General features: G+C 29.7%; 1 protein-coding gene across 1 annotated transcript in view; it reads left to right on the top strand.

Moving 5' to 3' along the window:
- The first annotated feature begins 1559 nt into the window (after nucleotides 1-1559).
- LOC119677417 overlaps nucleotides 1560-19747 on the top strand; it is a 40558-nt gene continuing 22370 nt past the window's right edge. Inside the window, exons 1-4 of the mRNA XM_038088755.1 lie at nucleotides 1560-1715; nucleotides 9116-9264; nucleotides 11998-12409; nucleotides 12568-12927. Coding sequence (XP_037944683.1) covers nucleotides 1585-1715; nucleotides 9116-9264; nucleotides 11998-12409; nucleotides 12568-12927 — 1052 coding nt within the window. The 5' untranslated portion in view covers nucleotides 1560-1584. The remainder of the gene's footprint in view (nucleotides 1716-9115; nucleotides 9265-11997; nucleotides 12410-12567; nucleotides 12928-19747) is intronic.

The raw sequence follows: 19747 nt of genomic DNA, 5'->3' as shown, positions 1-19747 counted from the left end.
CAAACAAACTACAGGTATACATATTAAGTTTTTAGAGTGACTTACATCTACAAATACCATCAAAGTATAGAAATTTCCCCACAAAAAAGAAAAATTTTAATTCACATAAGAGAGCATACGTAAAAAAGTTTACTGTATCTGGTCTAAGACATGCTTGAAACAAGCAAAAGTGGATTTAAATGTTACAAAATCCTAAAGCAGCTAAACTGGTGAATAAATACAGAGTTAAGTTTTCAGAAATTTTCAAAAATATGTTAAAGAACGAATATGAAATGCTGAAAGGACTGCTAAGTATGAATAGTAACAACCACAACCCTCCTATTAGTTTATCAGTACCTGTAGGTTCATTTTTCAGATTTTTTTAGGATAATTATATTTCTATGTGATGTTAGTAATCCATAATTGATTTGGGTTGTCAGAGGACAATAAAAAGGTTCACCTTAACAATTTTCAAAGTTTCAAGTGATAAAAATAACACTTTAAGTTAATTTAGCCGAAAAACATAGCACACGAATAAATGAGGCAATGATTGAATGAGCGTGTAGAATAGTGTTTAGCACAACAGCGGACAAAGTTTGCTGCTGTCGAGATACTGAAACGGAAGTATGGTTGCAAAGCCAGTACAAACCTACACCTGATTGATTAACTGTATACATACATGCGTGAAGTTCTGAAGTTGAAATTGTCAACTACTTTGAGTTGGGTTTCGTTTAACAACTTTTCACTTCAGTGACATTAACGTCTGTATGGCTGAGTGCCGTACATATGCCTGTATGTATATAGTTATACTAAAATAACTACAAATGTGGATTTTAATATAAGTATGTGGGAGGGTTTCCGGGTCTTGGTTTGTTTTTGACTTTGAATTGCTTGCTTTGAAAAGAATTTTGTGTAAACAAACTAAATTACAAAAATACTATAAATATATAAAATAAAAAATATTTATTAAATTTTTATACAAAATACGCTTATATATTCTTGATTTGTGTGCGTGAAATGATATTTGTTATTATTGCCTTTTATTGCAAAAAAAAAGAAAGAATTCATTAATTCAAGACCTTTTTTCTTAGTGCTTATTTACAATCATCGTATCGTGTTTCATTTTTATGTCAGATAGACAAAAAAGTCGTCCTAAGCAAAAAAAAATCAAAATAAATTAAAATAAGAATACTAAAAGCGAAAAATAAAAATACTAACAGAAAGAGAAGAAAAGTATTAGACAGCGCCAGTAACCGTTTGCTTTCAATTTTTTTCCGACCCAAATGTCGTCGATTCCTAAACCGTAATACACGGAAAATGTTTACATTTACTTGCTGCTCTTAGCGTGGTGTGGTAAAAATTGATTTGTGTCAATTGCTTTGATGCATCCCTTCATACATATACAAATATTCTTACTATAGTAACAAATTTATATACAAGCCGTCCTAATAACATTGAAGTCAACATAGACTAAGGACATAGATACGTTACACGAACACGACAACACTAAAGTAGCGAAGACAGCAAACAAACAGCTGCACACAATCTCTAAGGATAACAAATTCCAGAAGTTTGTTTTTTTAACAACTTTATCAATAACACAATATGGAAGATGTTGCTGCTGCGGCACCGAAGAAAAGTACAACCTTGTCCGTGGATCGCGCCGCATTCCTACTACTACGCGTTAAGAAGGCCTTCAAGAAGAAACGACAACAGCGGAAGGAGAAACAACAACAGTAAGTTCGACACATTTGACATTTTTAATAAACTGCACATAACACACAACACACAACACACAAGTTACAACTCAATGTTATCCATTATTGGTTATGATAACTTAAGGCCCGATATATCTCACATAAGTCACGTTTATGCTGTGCACAAAAATTTATCACTGAAATGTTTATACCTTTTATGAGATGGGAAAAGCCGCTGGGATGTGCGGCTCGCTTTTATTAGTTGTAATAATTTTCACCAAATTTTCACGTTTACAACTTTGTATTACAAGTGAGCGCGATAAGCTGCCAAATTGTTATAACTTTAGATTAGGTCATGGAAATGTTGTAAATGGGATTATTTCGAAAGGTACAAATTGATTTCCACGTAAATTTTTTTTTTGTCAACACTAAGAAACACATTTTCGGATTAGATAACATAATAGAAAATTATGGAATAAATGATAAAATGTTACCTGTTATAGTAATATGTTGGTAATTATATGATTTATATTCCATTAACAATACACGTAATACAAAAATTAAATGTTCTAATTTAAAATATTCTAAAGCTTTTTGATTTTTTTTTTTTACTTTAATTTTAAGAGATAGTTCACTACAAATTAAGCTCTTCTAAACTGTTAGCTCCAAAGAATTGCAGAAATAAGAGAGATGCTCCAAGGCTTCCCTGACGACAGGTTTCTTACAATACCTCCAATAACTACTGCCGCTGATGTTTAGCTTAGATAACCTTTCATTGCCCTATAAAAATGTCAATTAACGAGAAAGACCGTTTATTTAATCTTTTGGAACGTTAGCAATATGATCAACCATTTAATTTTTCTCTAATCCTTTATTGTCAGCAACCCAATATATACAAGAAGTAGCTGAATATCTTAATAAGGTAAAATAATTAAAAAAAGATACATAATAGAAATGATCCAAATAGTTTGAATTCTGTGTGTGTTCTGAATATTATAGTACGCAATACTTGACTGAATTTGTAACTCTTATATAGCTTATAAGTATTATTTCCAAGTAAATAGTTTTTTAGTATTTACTTAAATATTGTATACATTATTTTTTGTTTTAAAATCAACCCATAGAATTTTTAATATTTATATATTTTTAAAAAGAAAAATACATAGATGGAGCTTTTTTATTTTCACTTATTTTTAAATAAAGTTATTATTTTCATAGGGTTCTAGAAAAGGTCTGGTCTATGATAACCAAGATGAAACCAAGCAGGTTTCTAAAGTACGGTCTAAGGACATGGGTTAGATGAGGGGTATCCAGATCAGATACGACCGCGGGCCAATTCAAATCCCTGAGTAGGTTGAAGAGCCGTAGAAATAAATACATACGTTCATAATTTTCCCAGAGAAAAATAAAAATACGACAATTATGATTAATTTAGTTTTATTAAATATTGATTAATATATCTTTTACAATTCTATAAATACAATTTTATTAATATTAATTGTTGCTATATGAAAAATATTTTATTTTTAACGGAATGGCTTATGGCATTGGATACGAGTTTTTTTGAACCATTTGTACAAAGAAATATATGTTATACTAAAGTCTTGTCAATTAAGTAAATTAATATGAAGTGTAATAAATTGTAATTGTAAAGTGTAATAAATGCTTGTAGTAGATTAAACTTTTTAATTAAATCAGCTTGTTAATCATTTTAATTCTCTGAATCCATTTAATATTAACTAATATTTTCTTGATATCAATATAATAAGTTCATAGATATACTTCTTTAGTGGAATGCTTTAAGGTATTTGCCCCATTGTCTGTTTTTCTATATCTTCCGTACAGTTTCTGAAATTCTAAATAAAAGAAAGGTCAATTTATTCGGCATGGACACGTACTGCTCAAAACCGACACGAGTTACACAAAGATATATATTTCCATAAAAGTTAAAATGCCCATATTAAACCATAATAAATATTAAATAAAATTTCTTATTTAATAAATCCGATTGCTCTCGAGTATGGTACCTTCAAAAATTATTTTTTTATACATAGCTCTTAACAGTTTACAATTTTAATATTAATTAATTATTTTTTAATTTTAATACTTTCATATCTTTATACTTTTTGTATTTGCTATATGAAACCAAGTATGAATTCCATAATTTTTTTACACTCTTTTTAACACAACTTAATAAAGCTCTTGTTTAAATAATAAGGATAAAGAAAATGAAAATGCAGGATATAAAGAAAATTTTTTAACATTTACATAAATAAAGATAAAGCCTGAGTTTATTTAATTATGTATACAGAAAAAATTATCGTTATTAGGGAAAAATTTTCTAGAATTTTACAGAAACATCAATCATCTTCAAAATGACACAGTATGCAATTAAATCAATTTCGTATGAATTAATTATAATAAAGTAGACTTATCAGATTTTTCTTAATTATTTTATTTTCTAAATAAAGAAAAATAAGCTGATGAAAAGCTATTTGTAGCACTTCTAGTCATTTATTGCACAATATAAAGTAAAAAGTACTGTAGCCTTGCGAAGCCTTAATTCAGAAAAATTATAAAAAAATATCTACAGTAGTTGTGTTCTCAATTAATTATCATTAAATTATGTGAACTAATTTGTGAAATTCACGCAAATTAGTTTCGAATGTACAGCAACATTAGAAACTGTTTTGGATTATCTTATAACTTTTACCTTGTTCTGTATTCAAGGACACGGCAAAGGACATTGTTATCCTTCAAGCCTCATTGAACGCAATATCTTTATGCGGCTTGATATTAATTATATGCCATTTTCTAGTAGTAATGCAAATTAATATAATTTACATTATGTTTATAAAGCACTGCGGACTACTCACTGGAATCAACTAAAATCTACTGAAATGCTAATACCGAACAAACCTCCTGCTTTTCACTTCTCCTCCTCCTCCTCCTAATCGATACGGATAGTATCATCAAGATGAGGTGCTCAATCAAGCCGTATTGTGTTACCCACTATACCATTCGTGCTCGGAACGTACATTTTTTAGACGAAAATAGTGGAAAATGCAATTTCGCCTGAGAGTTCAAGTTAAATTTTGTTGAAATAAGAAAATGTATTTTCTTCTGAAAATAAGAGGAAAGATAAAAGAAAGATAAAGATGAAAAAAGAATGAAAAATAAAAGATAGATTTAAGATAAAAAAAAATAAAAACTGTTAAAAGTAATTTTGAACAAAATGGAAAGTTAAGTATATGCCCATTTTAATTTTGAGTTCAATTCAATTAATGATTGTTTTAAATGAAAATTTTTATAAAAAAATATTTTTATTTTACGATAAATTTTATAAAAATAATTTAAATATAACTCTTGTATTTAATCAGTTTGTTAATAATTTTTCTTCCTTAAACCAATTGAATCTTAAGTAATATTAAGTACTTTTTAAAGGCAATATAGTATTGTTCAGTAACTAATTGATCGTATATATATTATAAGTATGTATATTAGTAAGATATACTTACTTATACTATGTATAAGTATAGCGAGCATAACTAACTCCCCACTCATATACACACTCATATACACTCTTTACCAATTTAATAAGATGATTAGATTTTGTTATTGTTCGTCTATTTGCTTGTTTGTCTATCTTTCTCTTTATTTCCCTGCAAATTGTTTTTCCTTATAAACTATAGTTCTAAAATGTCATACGTTATGCTGAAACAGTATGTGTTTCTTCATAATATCGTTCTTATGAACAAACTAATAACTAGTCTCAACATAATAAAAATAGAATGTATTCAAATTTCATTTATTAATTAATTATTAATTTTTAAATAAAACATGTTAATTTTAGAAACTAATTGCAGTGACATTAAACCCTGCAACTTTATATTAAAAGCTTAATGTTTGGAAAAAAAATAAATAAAAAAAACGTTGTCACCTTTTTGGTATTTAAGCAATACAAGCACAAGCTTTGACCTTGTTTTTCATATGAAGTTTGATCTATCACCTGCCAAATCACAAAGGATTTGTCCCTATCACCCGCATTACATTTGTCACAATTCATAAGCATTAAATATATTTTACACATGAAATTTTTAATATTTTAAATTTTAAGTTTTTTATAAAAATATTTCGATTAAAAAATCAATAATTGAAAACTGATTTTACTGATTGTTTACTTCAAAAAACGGTTTCCAAGCATTGAAATTTCTGACACAACTTCGCGACAACTGCATTGTCAAGCTACGAAGGGTGCTTGAAATTTCTTCCATAATAAAAGGTTAAAAACTTTTAAATTTATTTCAGTTTCAAAGTAAAAAAGTTTTTAAATAAACTTTAATTTTGCGATTAAAACATTGGTAAGACTGTGGTATTTTTAAATTTGCTGATAAAGTTTTTTATGATTCTATTTTTGTAGCGCAAGCAAACTATTTGAGTTTGTGCAAAAAGAAACTAAAATGGTTTAATTGTAAAAAAAAGTAGACCCAACCGAAACCGAACAGCAGGAGAAATTAGAATTTTCATTCCGTATTCGGTCTCTGTAACATAAAGTACTGAAGTTTCCTTTTAGCAAAGTTATTAAACCGTAAAATGAACTTAAAAAGATTTTAAATATTCCAGAACCAAGCCAACAGACATCAAAGCTGTCTGTACGATACTTTTGCGATATTTTGTAAATCTCAAAAGTAAAAGAAAGTTTAGATATGCACATCATTTGATTTTTATTGAGAAGAGTACTACACAAGCGGCGATAAGAAGATAGGAAGGAAGGAACCAATGACTGAAAAGACTGAAAAAACTAAAAAGAAATTGAATATCTCAATAAATAATTCTCGTGTGGATTATAGTTTTTAGTTGGCAAACCGTGTGCAAAAATTGATGGAAAAACTTTTTATAATTTTATTATCAGGAATATAGGAATAAGCAATATGTCAATAGATGTATTTCTTTTTAAATTCAAGAAAACTGTTTGGCTTGGAGCTGTTTCACGTTTCTCTCTTTGTTTTGGGGTATCGGTATTAGCTACTCCACCACCAAAGTTTGCATTTGGAATTGAATTCGGACTATGGAAAAATTTTACTGGGAGCATGAAAAATGTTAGCTGCGAACGAGTTTGACATTTGATATGCTTAAAATGGATTCTTGTTTGATATATCGATTGTTTCAATGTCGAATTATTTACTTTACCCTGAAGCCTTTTGGTATTAACACACAAAAATTTTATATTGGATTTGCAAAACAAACAAAATTATTGCAACATTTTTATTTGAAAAATATCAAAACATCAATCAAACAATGAAAATCAATGCAAAATTTAAAATACAAATTCCTGTAGCTTTATAGAAAAGGACTCACTCTTTGAAACGACAACCAAACAAAGCAGAATATAAAAAAAATTAATTACTTTGTCTGTTTGGAGAGACTCTTTGTTTTATAAGTAATAATAAAGATAATAATAAAGAATTGAAATATAACTTCCTCCTACAAGACGTTTTAAGCATAAAAATAAGATAATATAAAAGGTACTATTAACTATATGGATAGTGTCTAAAAGTTATGAAGTTATGAAACCTTTTAATTTTAAAATTTTTATTGTCAATAATATTTTTCAAAACTTGAAAATAATAAATATGGATTTAAGCTACTCGCTATCATTAATTTTTAACACTAAAGTTCGGGAAAGCTTTAGTTTGCTCAACAATCCAGTCTTTCATAGTCCTCTATTTTGTGCAGTATATGTATATCCACATTCTGACACGTAAATTATCTATCCAGTTAGTTTTTGCTCTGTCTCTATATCTTATAAATGAAGCCACTTTTGAACGATTCTTGTGTCTATCCTACCGACATAAACCGCATATTTAAGCAATAGTGATTTCCGTTACAAGTGGATAGACTATCACAGTGGCATAGAATGTGTTCTGCTGTTTCTTCTTCTTCGCAACAAAGTTTGCAGCTATCGTCTCTAGTGATACCAACGTTCGATAGATGTTTTTTGCCCAATGAGAAAACTTGTGACAAGTCGGATGACACTTCTGTTCAGCATAACTAGCTTTCTAGTTCTGGCTTTTGATTGATACGGCATGGATTCTTTAGCTTGTTTGAAGGCAATTGTATTATCTCAATCAGTCTGAGCTGCTCTGAGTTACTGAATTATGTCTGACAATTTCTACATATTGTCAAGTTAGTTGTGAATTTTCGTTCACTTTACGACAGAGAGAATCTATTTCGCTTAAATGTTCTTTAAGAGGCAATTATAATAATTCGCAATACAATTAAAGATGAAAATTTTCTGTGGTCCTTTTCAATTTATACATAATCAAAACAATGCTAACAATGTATTCTACATGAGGAGTATATTCAATCACAGAATACCTATTTACATGCATAACAATTTATAAGAAGATAAATGTGGGAAATAATAAACATTTTTTGTTCAAATTCAATTTATTGACTTTCAACGAAGAAAAACATTTTTGATGTTTATTAGATGAACAGAAAATGTTTACAAATTTGTGTTCAGCAAATATAAATATTTGAAATATACCTACCCACATTTGCACAGCAAATGTTAGTACACATATGTATATATATATATATATGTGTGTGTGTGTAAAAGCATAAAAATTTCAAATATTTTTGCGTCAGTTAATTTGATTATTATACATTCTATCACATCAATCTTAAAAGCTACCCGAAATATTTCAATATGATAACAGATTTTTATTTAACATATTTTATAACACTTCTGCCAATATGTCAAGTTCAAATTATATGTGGATAAGTTTCACATATAAAATTGTAGTTGACATAAACGCATTTCGCCTTTCGCATTTACATATTTTCATTATTTACGTTAACTGAAATTCGAATGGAATTCCTTTAAAAAATTGTATACTCACTTAACATAATTTAAATGCAAAAATATTTTTCAAAATATCGCAATTCCGTTGTAACTTAACTGATGAAGTTGATAAAGACATGCACAGTTCATGACCACGGAAACGCATCCTTATGCACACTTCCGTTTTTATTCCGCACACCAAGTTATGCGGTTGGAATTTTTTATCAACGCTGAAGTGTGTGCAAGATAAATAGAGTTGCCAAGTCAGCATAAATAAGATTTGTTGAGTATGATTATAAAGTTCACAGCTTAAATAAACTAAATACACACATAGAATCGATGAAACCACAATAAATACGTGTAAATTATTTTATTTTTCACTTATATATGTGCGGTAACTCCAATTTGTTTGTGCATAAAATTACATACTTTTGTGTCATGTCAAATTGTCAAATGAGTTTAACTTTTACAAAATTTAATCACTTCTGATTTCATTCATATTATAAATAGTACATACAGACTCATACAAGCATGCCAGTTTTTGCACTTATCTTTTACAAAAATATTCCCTTCTCTTGTAACTTTCTTTTAGGACATATAACAGTGCAGCCATAGCATCGCAAAGTCGCTCAAATCGTAAAGTACCGCCGCCTCTGCTCCGTTCACGTACTTTGCCAGCCATAATTGTACCAGGCATACCAGTCCTTTCGCTTCATACGGAAAAGAATACGTTTCAGTTTGGTAAGTTGAATTTATTTATATTTTTGTACTTAATTTGTAAAATTAAGATAATTACTTTGGTAAACTTGCCAATTGCCAAGTAACACGATTAACTTTTCACAATTTTTATTTTATGTATATATAATATTTATTTTCAAGTATGGTTTCTAATTTATTTTTTGTTTTGTATGTTTGAAAGTAAAAAATAGATTAAAATTTTTCCTTTTTTATTGGCATCTAGTAAACAAAAATTTAAATAATAAACGGAAAATCTTTATGCAAATGTAACACGTTGAATATGTTGGCAAGAGAAATAATTTTGGAAAAGCTAAATCCAAATAAAACTTAAGACTATTAATATATAAGGTCTAAGTACGCAATAGGATTCTTAAAATGTAATACATTAACAAATTCAGAGCAACCTTCAATACATCACTTTAATAATTATAATTTTGTGAATCAATATAGTATGTAATATTATTTTTGGGATGATTATATAGAAAATACATACGATATTTATTGATTTATATACGAGTCCACAGTATTTGAATGTGGAGTGAAAATATTGTGATCTGATATGGGTTATAATACTAAAAATCAACATAAGTTGTGTGAATGATTAGAATTTATCCTATTTTTATCTTTTAACCTATCTTTTCATGATCGAAATAAATTTTTCTAATAATAGTGCTATTCTGTAAATACTCAGAGCTTGTAAACTTGTTCTTAAATTATTATCAAATGACAGGTACTTGTCTACAATCATTTGTTAAGGATACGGACAGCATTGCATACGATGGCAGTTCTATTTTCAATTATCCTACTTATGTAGGAGGCTGCATAAGTGATCCCGTATATGATAAACAGTTATTTGAGTTATATAATATAACCTTAAAGTTAACTATAAAAATAAATTTTATTAGTTATTCTTTTAATAATATAGATTACTGTATTTACTATATTTACTGTTGAAGTCTTTGAAGTATTTTTCTTAGATTTTAAGAAGTATCGGTCGTATAAGTACCCACTGTGGAGTATAAAGTAGGTTTTAATTGATTTATAGTAAATTGCAGTAAATATGACAATGTGCTTAACGTGTTGATTTTTGACGGCTCATACATTTTTTTCATCTCTTAAACTTAGAAAATCATTTTAATTATATTTTGTAGATATCAGTATTGACATAATATGTTATTTTGAGCATTTAAAACAATAAATAAAGTATAATTTCTTAGATTGCAACAAGTTATCTATGAGCAAAAAACATTTTTATTATATATACTCGTAGAGATTAGTGATGTAAAACTAATATACCAATAATTTGAAGTTAGTTTCCAGTGTTAAAGGTATTTATACTATTATGGTAATTTATTTTTAGTTTATAGTTTTAAAAAAATGTCTAATTCCTAGATTTATTTCTTGTCGTGGCACACTCCCACATTACAATACTTCTTGCCTCTCTTATTAACCAGATCCAGATTCAAATATATAAACGCAATATTCTTTCTCTCAAGTCATATCTAATCCTATCAAAAAAATGAAAAGCAATGTAGAAACAATAAGGCTAAATAACTTATTTATCTAATTAGCTAACATCTACCAATCTCTGTTATTGTACTACTTCGACTAGCTTCATTAGTTCGATACTTCTATAAAAACAATGAATATCTTACGCTTATTATCTTCCTCGAAGAAGATGTCATTAATATTGTAGAAATTAACATCTCTTTTGAAAAACACAGTCGTTTAAGAGATTAGTTACGACTATGTTTTAACAAATATGTTTGTATTCTGTATCATTAGAAGCACTGTACCGTATTTTCATTTAATTTACTGCTTCATAATTTTAAATGTTGAATACTTTTTCAGAAATTCCCCAAACAAAACATTTTAATATTTCCTGGAAAATTAAACTGTGCAGAAAAATGCATAAATTTCACCCCGGAGACCAACCAAGCAGCCGCAATTTCCTTTTGTCAAAGCTGACTGATTAAGTTTATACAGAAGGGGTGAGAAAGAGAAATGTGGATCCTTTGTCTTCTTATAATTACAAATAATTCCTGTATAACTCGCTTACTTTTAAATTGTCAATGTTTACGAAATGTGAGACGTAAATAATTTAACTCAAACTAAAGTTTTCATTTTTCTACATAAAATAATTTTGAGCAGATTTTCTCAACTTTACGTTCATCGTTTTTCTGTTTTAACTCAGGTTCTGTAAATTTAGTTACATTGAACTTAATTTACCAATGTTGAAATGCTCTTTAATTATTTCAATTTACTTTAATTTAGTATAAAATTTGTAACATAATGTTCAACAAAATTACGTTTGCAACATGAGCAAAAATTTCCAAGTATGTCAACAGCAAATTCAAGAGCACCGACGACAGCAACATAAAAATTTGTATGCAATTTTCTGTAATAATTGCGAGCTCAGCTGCAGAAAACAGCACTTGTTTGAGTTGAGGTTTCAGTTTTCGAATAATTAAAAACACTTTTACCACGTTTCTTCTGATTTAATTTATTTTATTTTGAAAAATGCAGCACATTTTCATCCGTGCAGGCTTACGCTCAACTGCACTCCAAAACTCGCTTCCATGCATGCCGAAAACGCTACATTACCGCTCATTCTCACATATTCTGAATGCATGTACGGATATGTTCGTCTACGGACTATCTAAATTCATATTAGAACACGTAAAATTCACGTAATCCAATTAAATCTCACACAAATTTTTACACTTCTGCACGCAGAGGAACGTGTTGGCGCAAAATCCGGTGGAAATCGTTGCTGGTCACTGTTAACTCGGCATTCACCACACACAGCATCCAATGTAAACCTCGGCTATGGCTATAACAGCCAGCAAAATTGTTGTACTATTAACAACAACAATACGGTAACAATAAAATCACTGAATCTTCCAAAGGATGACACAACATTGGTCTATAGGCGAAAGTCCTCTGGTAGCACACCGCACTCAGTTGGTGGCATTGGCAGTACTGGCAGTAGCAGCAGCACCAGTGGCGTTCACGCCACGGCTGGTTTAGCAAACAACGCAGCGATACAACAACATGCTCTTTACTCGACAACAGATGCTGCATCATTTATGCACACATCCACATCGGATGAGTTCGAGTGTCATGCTGATGGCACATTAATGCTCAGGTAAGTGAGATGGCATGTAAAGACCAAAATGTCTTTGTCTGTGTCGAAACTGTCTTGACACGTTTCCTAGAATTAAGCCAAAACTTAACTGTCTATGTAGCTAGCAATTCATTTGCTACATTATTACTTATGGCTTATTATTGTTTTTGGAATTTCAGAATACCTGCTCCACATGTTGTTGCAGCACGTGCTTATCGTTTGGCAAGCAAAAAGCATACTACAACTAGCACAACAGATCAACATTCACATCAGCATCAGCATCAGCATCAACAACGCACATCTGCTGATACGCATCAATCCACACATGACACCAGCACTACCAGTGGTTCCAGCTCAGGTAGCAGTAGTACAGCGAATACAGCTTTTACGCGCTTAGCAAAGCTACTACATCAAACGAGCAGCGCAACCCTGAAGCCCACGGCATCGTCGTCTCACACGCATGTCGACAGTATGCATATGAGCTTAGCGGTGGCGCCATCAACTGGCGAGGAAGCTCCGCGTCGCTTATCGTGGGAAAGGTGAGTAATTTTATAATTTATTCAACATGTTGCAATTAGTTAATATCATTTGTTAACTTCAAAGTTTAAATATGTGGTAGCACTCAAGTGTTGCAAAGAGCATTACACATACTCACTGACACACACACACACACGCACACACCTACATACGAATGGGTCCCAAATTCACAAACGCATTACAAAATTATAAATATTTTTAATTTAGAATTCCAGTACGTGCCACATAAATGCGTGACTCTGTCTCTGACTCTGACTCTGCCTCTATCTCTGACTCCGACTCCGACTTCAACTGTGGCTGTGAGTGTTAACTTGTGGCAAGTTTATTCAAATGATTAATGTAGTTACCAGAATTATGAAATACGCAAGTGGGAGTGGCATGAATTGCTGTTGTCGACAAGTTTTTATGTTTTTAATGTGAAAGAGGTTTTCATAAAATTATTTGGTTAAAAATTAAAATTAAAATTAAAATTTCACTTTATCCAATATTTATAATCATAAATATGAAATAAGTTATTTGATTGCACACTTCACAAAGGATTTATATGCAAAATGTGTATATAATAAAATATTTAAATATTTCTGGAAAAATGTTTGACGTCATAATAATTTATATTATTCAACTCGTCCGTTGAAGCAAACAATACTATTAGTAAATTATAATAGAATTAGTTAGTAATTTTAATACCCTTATGATACTCTTCTGATCGAAAAATATATCGAATCAGACAATATATATATGTTAAATATATAAACAATTAGTATTTTTTTTTTTATTTGACAATATGTCTTTATTGAATCGCATTAAAATAAAGCCTTACAATAAGTTTTAGAATCTGAAAGACTAATAACATTACATTAAAAATTATTTTATATAAACATACTATAATGAAATATATAATGATTTATAAATTATTTCAAGAGACCTCTGAATAAGTAGCCAGGGCTTATTTATTATTTACCTGATATCACGGCGTATAAGTTAAATTAATCAGGGTGATCTTTAGGAAAGCAGAATGGCGGGACTATCATTCCGCTTCAGTCTAGGGGAAGTTGTCGTATTAACAAGAAGTCTAGCTAGCGGATTCACATGGTTTTCAAGATTTCAAATATGTTTCTGCTTTATTTTCTTGAACTCGACTTTAACCATTGGAACTCTCAAGTCGAAAAATAATTAGTATGTATTACATATAATCCAAAAGAAGAAGTTCAAAGACGTCAAATTGAATAATAAACCTCAATTAAGTTACTAATATATATTTAACAAAAATTTCTTTATTTTAATTAATCTTAACGAATTATACGGTGTTTTTTTATTTCATTCTGAATGTGTTGTGTTAGCCGAGCTCATATCTTCTAAACGAGCGGTTGTTCTGGCCTTACAAATAAACAGAGCTCCCTAACTTTTTTACAGCAATATGTTTATATCTTTTTATCTTTTAGGTGCCAATTACTTTTGAACTGTCAATAAAATAAATTTTAATATATAATGATAGTTTCAACATTATTTTTTTTAGATTGTTTTACTAGTCTTAACATTGGAAACAGTGGAAACTAAGGTGCTTCTAAATCTTATTGTGCTTGTTTTTGTAGACCTAGAGTATGTGAAGTGTATAAATAATTTATTTATTTTTTAAAATTAGATTATGTATATTTTCTTCAAGTGTTCTATTAAAAAACAGCCAAACTATTCTTACATTTACGAATGCAATAAAATTTTGATTGTACTATAAAATTTCGCTAAAATTAAAGTTTAAATTGTTGGATCCCAACTGACAACTTTTATATTAAACTTTGATATTTGTAATGCAATAGTATTTGAAAAAAAATTCAAAATATGAAAAAAACTATATATAGAATAAAAGCAAGCACAAATTTAAAAATTCTAACATGTTTTTGTGTGAAAGAACTCAACACCCACCAACCAAAACTATTTTGAAAAAATTTCCAAGAAAAAAATAATTTCTGTTGCACCACTTAATTGCAATGCATTATTCATGAAGAAAGTTTTTTAATATTATGTATGGGTATCAGTGGAATAGGTTAACAAACGCAAGTTGCTATTTTAAGGACTGCTGTGCGGTGGGTCAAACTATTTAGCAAGTGGAAAAGTTAGTAGCAGCTAATATTAGTAAAAGTATCTAAATAATAAGTGAATTTGTGTATATATAAAAGAATAATAGCAAAAAAAAAAATGTACATATGTGTACATACATATATACATGCACATACTTTTATAAACATTACTGACATAACAGCAGGAGTTAGTGATTTTTAACTAAAGTAATTGAAGTATAAAAATGGAGTTATGATCTAGAAAATGATTAAAAAGTTGAATAATGGGTGATACTATTGCTAATTCACTATTTGTTATAATAGTAGTACTTTTTTAGCTTCACACCAATATCAGAAAAGGATGTTAAGAACACTTTGCTTTGGGTCTTATGGGACCAGAGCGATATTGTGTATTATGAACTATTCAATTCCGGCAAAACCGGACTTGAGCGGAAAGGACGTGAAAACATGGCAAACTGATTTTGCTACACGTATTATGCCATCTTCAACAGCAAAATTACTCAAATATACCTTGAAATCGCTTGGATGGGACATCCTTACACACCTGCTGTTCTCCCCACACCTGACACCATCTGACTAATAACTCTTGGCATCAATGGGTCGCTCGCTCGCTTAGCAGAGTTGAAAATGATTCGGTGAATGGTTTGCCGCGAAAGACATGCAGTTCTGGCATGGTATTCATAAATTACGTGAAAGATGGGCGACGTATGTAGAAACCGATAGTCCATATTTAAATAAAATAAAATTAATTTTTCTTAAAAGTTACGTGTTCTCTCTATCAAAAAGAACCGGAAAAAATTCCTACACCTGATATATGTGAAAATATATTTCTGATTGAACTGGAGAGCAATTTGTTATTTTAACGGACAGTGACTGGTGGTAAGCACCCGGTATTATAATACTAAAATATGATAGAAATTGTTGTTTTTTGTGTAACAAAAACTAAATGAATAAAGTACAAACGAATAAACATGCAAACAATTTACAATAAAATTAATAAAGTCAAACAACTTCAGCAGTTTGCTGCCAAGGGCGCGCTGCAAATCGACTAATATACAAACAAATAAGAGACACATACACAAACAGACAAACCAACAGTCGAGCATATATGCACAAACACACAAGTTGGCAACACTTTGACATTATTAACACCAGCTACAGAGCACTGACACAATTACACACATCGTACGAGGATAATAAGCAAATGTTCTGGTGTAAAAAAAAGTTGCATATGGCGCATCATTCACATATGAAATGTAGTAATAACCATTTTGCGGAGCTGCAAGCAAAGAATTCGCAATTCTCTCTCCGCAAAGCACATTGCCAACTAACTTTGCAACGTGTGCTCGCCTTGTTAAAGTGTGCTCGCCTTGTTAAAGTGTGTTAAAGTAGCTGACTTGATGTATCTAGCAGAACATAAAAATTTATGCCACTCTTGGTTGTGTTTGTGTCTTTGCGTTAAAATCGCAAAATGGCAAAATGGCAAACTGCTTGAAGACAAGCTCATCATTGCGAATAACTAAGTTAAAGTGCTGTACTTATACATGTACATACAATTATTAGCATGCAGTTGTCTTTGCAACTTGTGTATCCTTTGGCAGCATAAGTTATAAACAATTATAATTAAAGTTGAGTCTTTCACAGAATCTTGACTAAATATTCAAAACAAAAAAAAAACAATGTAACAATAACCAGCAGAGTAAGAAACCCATAAACACATAATCAACTTTATCCTATTGTATCGTACTATGCTACGCTATCAACATAAGTTAGTTAACATATACCAAAATTTCAGATACTCGTATATGTTTCCATATATAGTTTATCAAAATAACGCATCCTGAACGAATTACTGGTAGAACATTTAATTTTGGTATGTTCATAGATTTATGATGTACATATGTGCAAATTGCTGTTATATATATGTATTTAAATAACATACATGCTTTACTGAAATGGAAATCTGAAAAACACATAATAATAAGTAACAGAGGCGGATTTAAACTTGCCACAGTTATACGAATTAACCGATTGTATTCCTTTTTACAACAAAAAAAAAAGCATACATAAATAATATGTACAGAAAAAAAAACGTTAAATTTAAACTTACTTTTTCAGATCATGGTTTTTGCAGTGACTTCCAAGAAAAAATTCTTGATATTTTGGCCCATTCGCATCAATGCGAAATAATACATATTTACTATGACAGCTAGTCAGCTATCAAAAAGTTGGTCTCGTATAACTTCGAATTCAGACTATGTTACCAATTGTCTAATTTATCGAAATGAAAATGCTTAGCAGTTCGACTCACATATAATTTGATTACAGGAATGTACTGACAATACCAGATGCCGGAAAACTGTAACGCAAAGCGATTGATGGAGAAATGAAGTACTACTTAAATTCGTCCTCACTTCTAAGCGACCTGTAGGGGTTTAATTAAAAATATATTACTAAAGGAAATACATGAAGAGTGGCATTGAGCGTATGTCTTTTTACAAACACGGCATATCTGCGCAAAACATGACGTAAAAAGAAATCTTCCTTCTATGTCAATATACAAATTCCCAACAGTTGTCCTCAGCCCATACTTTTGAGAATGAGAATTTTATAAAAAGACTAGAGCAGAAGATTTTACGACTACTTGTGCATAGTCAAAAAATATTATATATACGGTAATTCAGTTGGAGGATATATTATGAGTATATGTTACTAGTTACTAGCTTGTTACTAGCTATAACAAGATCACTGCAATTTTTATCATCGAGAAAGGCTGATTATTTGATTCCAAGTCGTACTGATATCAAAAGAAGTTAAAATACCTTGTATGTATGTTCACTTTCGAAGCTTTCGTACTAAATACACAAAAAACTGTGTTGAATTTCAGTTGAAATGTTGGTATAATATTTTCTATTACTATTTTTGTTCAAGATGTATTCATCAAATTTTTTGAATAAAAGATCTCCAATTTATCACAAGCTAAAAATAATTAGTGTCCAATCTAATTCAACCTAATTAAATTCGATCTAATTCTTTCTACTAAATATGTTAAGCTTCAACATATGGACTCTTCTCATGATTATTTTCCTAAGCATAAAGTGTGAGGTGTTATCTTTTTCAAGTGCGATTTCTTATATTTATTTTCGTAAATTTCACATAAAACTCGTTACTATTTTATAATCGAACTGATTGCACCTTGAGAAGTTTTGATTACATATCCTTCCTCAATCCGCCACTGGCTACAACCGCTTATCTGTATCATACTTTGAGAGACATGTAATCTTACATATATTGGATTCAGATGAATTTGAAGATACATATGAATGTGCACAACTTTTGCTATTCGATTGACATATGTTGGATGGATGAATGTGTAGAAATATGAACTGAAAGTAGACTTTCGTTGGATTTAGACTGATTAAATGAATTTAACCAGATGTAAATTGCGTTGCTGTGATTAATGATTCGAGTGTTTGTGTGGAAAAATGTAATTACGTGTATGATTTATCTTAATTCATTTTTAGTTCAAATGGAAAATAATGCGCATACGTGTTAGATATGTGAAATAATGAAATTAATTGGTTTAATTGGGTATTTCACTGGAATTATGCACAATTTAATTGATTCATTATTTGCATACTGAACGTGCTACATTTTCATCAAATACCGTAAGCCACATTAAAATTGAAAAGAATTTCGAATTTTAGTCAAATTAATACTGAAGTACATAGAGAAGAGTTTTTCAAAACTACATAATTAAAAATTAATCTTTTAATGTTTTGTATAAAAATATAAGGTAAATAACCGTACATATTTTTGTTTATCTTTTAAAATGATCTATTTACATGTTAAAATCTATTTAATTAATTGTGTAATTTGATGCCAATTATCAGAAGTATTTATAATGGTGTAATTATATCATTTAATTATAAAATTAAAAATATATAAATAATGTATGCAATATGTATATTAATAAATTTGAAAATGTAACAAAAAAATTACATTGAATCTGGCAGTACTTTTAGATGCAAGAAGCTATGCTACATTATAGTTCAGGTTTCTTTATATCTTATAGAACATATATTAACAGTAACTGTTTTTTTGCTATAGTTTGCACCTGCAGTCGTATAATATATTGTATAATATATTGTTTGTGTTTCTTTTCATTACAGCCCAAGCTATTTTACTTTACGGTTAATCTCATTAATCCAGTTGTTTTAATCATCCACTGTACTGGTGTCTGCTAACTTACCTACATTCGTTTATAAGGGAAACTTTTTTTACATTCTTTTCGTAACTTTTAAAATGGTTGTATATGTAGTATGAGACCTAATACTAAAAAGTTTTTGCATCATGTAGGTACTTATATATGAAAGCAAGATCTTGCAAAATATTGGTGGTTCAATACAATAGTTGAATGGCTCATTTTGATTTCGCTGCAAACACTAGATAAAAGAAAAGATAGATATCTAATGTATCAAAACCTATTGCATAAGGAGACTTTGTAACTTAATAAGCGAAACAACTGTTTGTCAGAATACTAATAGAGGACAGTTGACCGATGCATCGAAAAAAAGATGATTTGATACAACACACATCGATTGAATAGCAATTAAAATACAAGCTTGAAGAAGAGACAGATCGGAAACAGACCGATAAGGGGAAATAGTCGATAAAGCACTAGTCTATGCTAGATTACAAAGGGATAATATGAATATGTTTATATACGATTTATATTTGTTTGTAT

Source organism: Teleopsis dalmanni, chromosome 2 (assembly GCF_002237135.1).
Source record: "Teleopsis dalmanni isolate 2A chromosome 2, ASM223713v2, whole genome shotgun sequence".
Taxonomy (NCBI): domain Eukaryota; kingdom Metazoa; phylum Arthropoda; class Insecta; order Diptera; family Diopsidae; genus Teleopsis; species Teleopsis dalmanni.
This window is presented reverse-complemented; position numbering and strand designations above follow the sequence as displayed.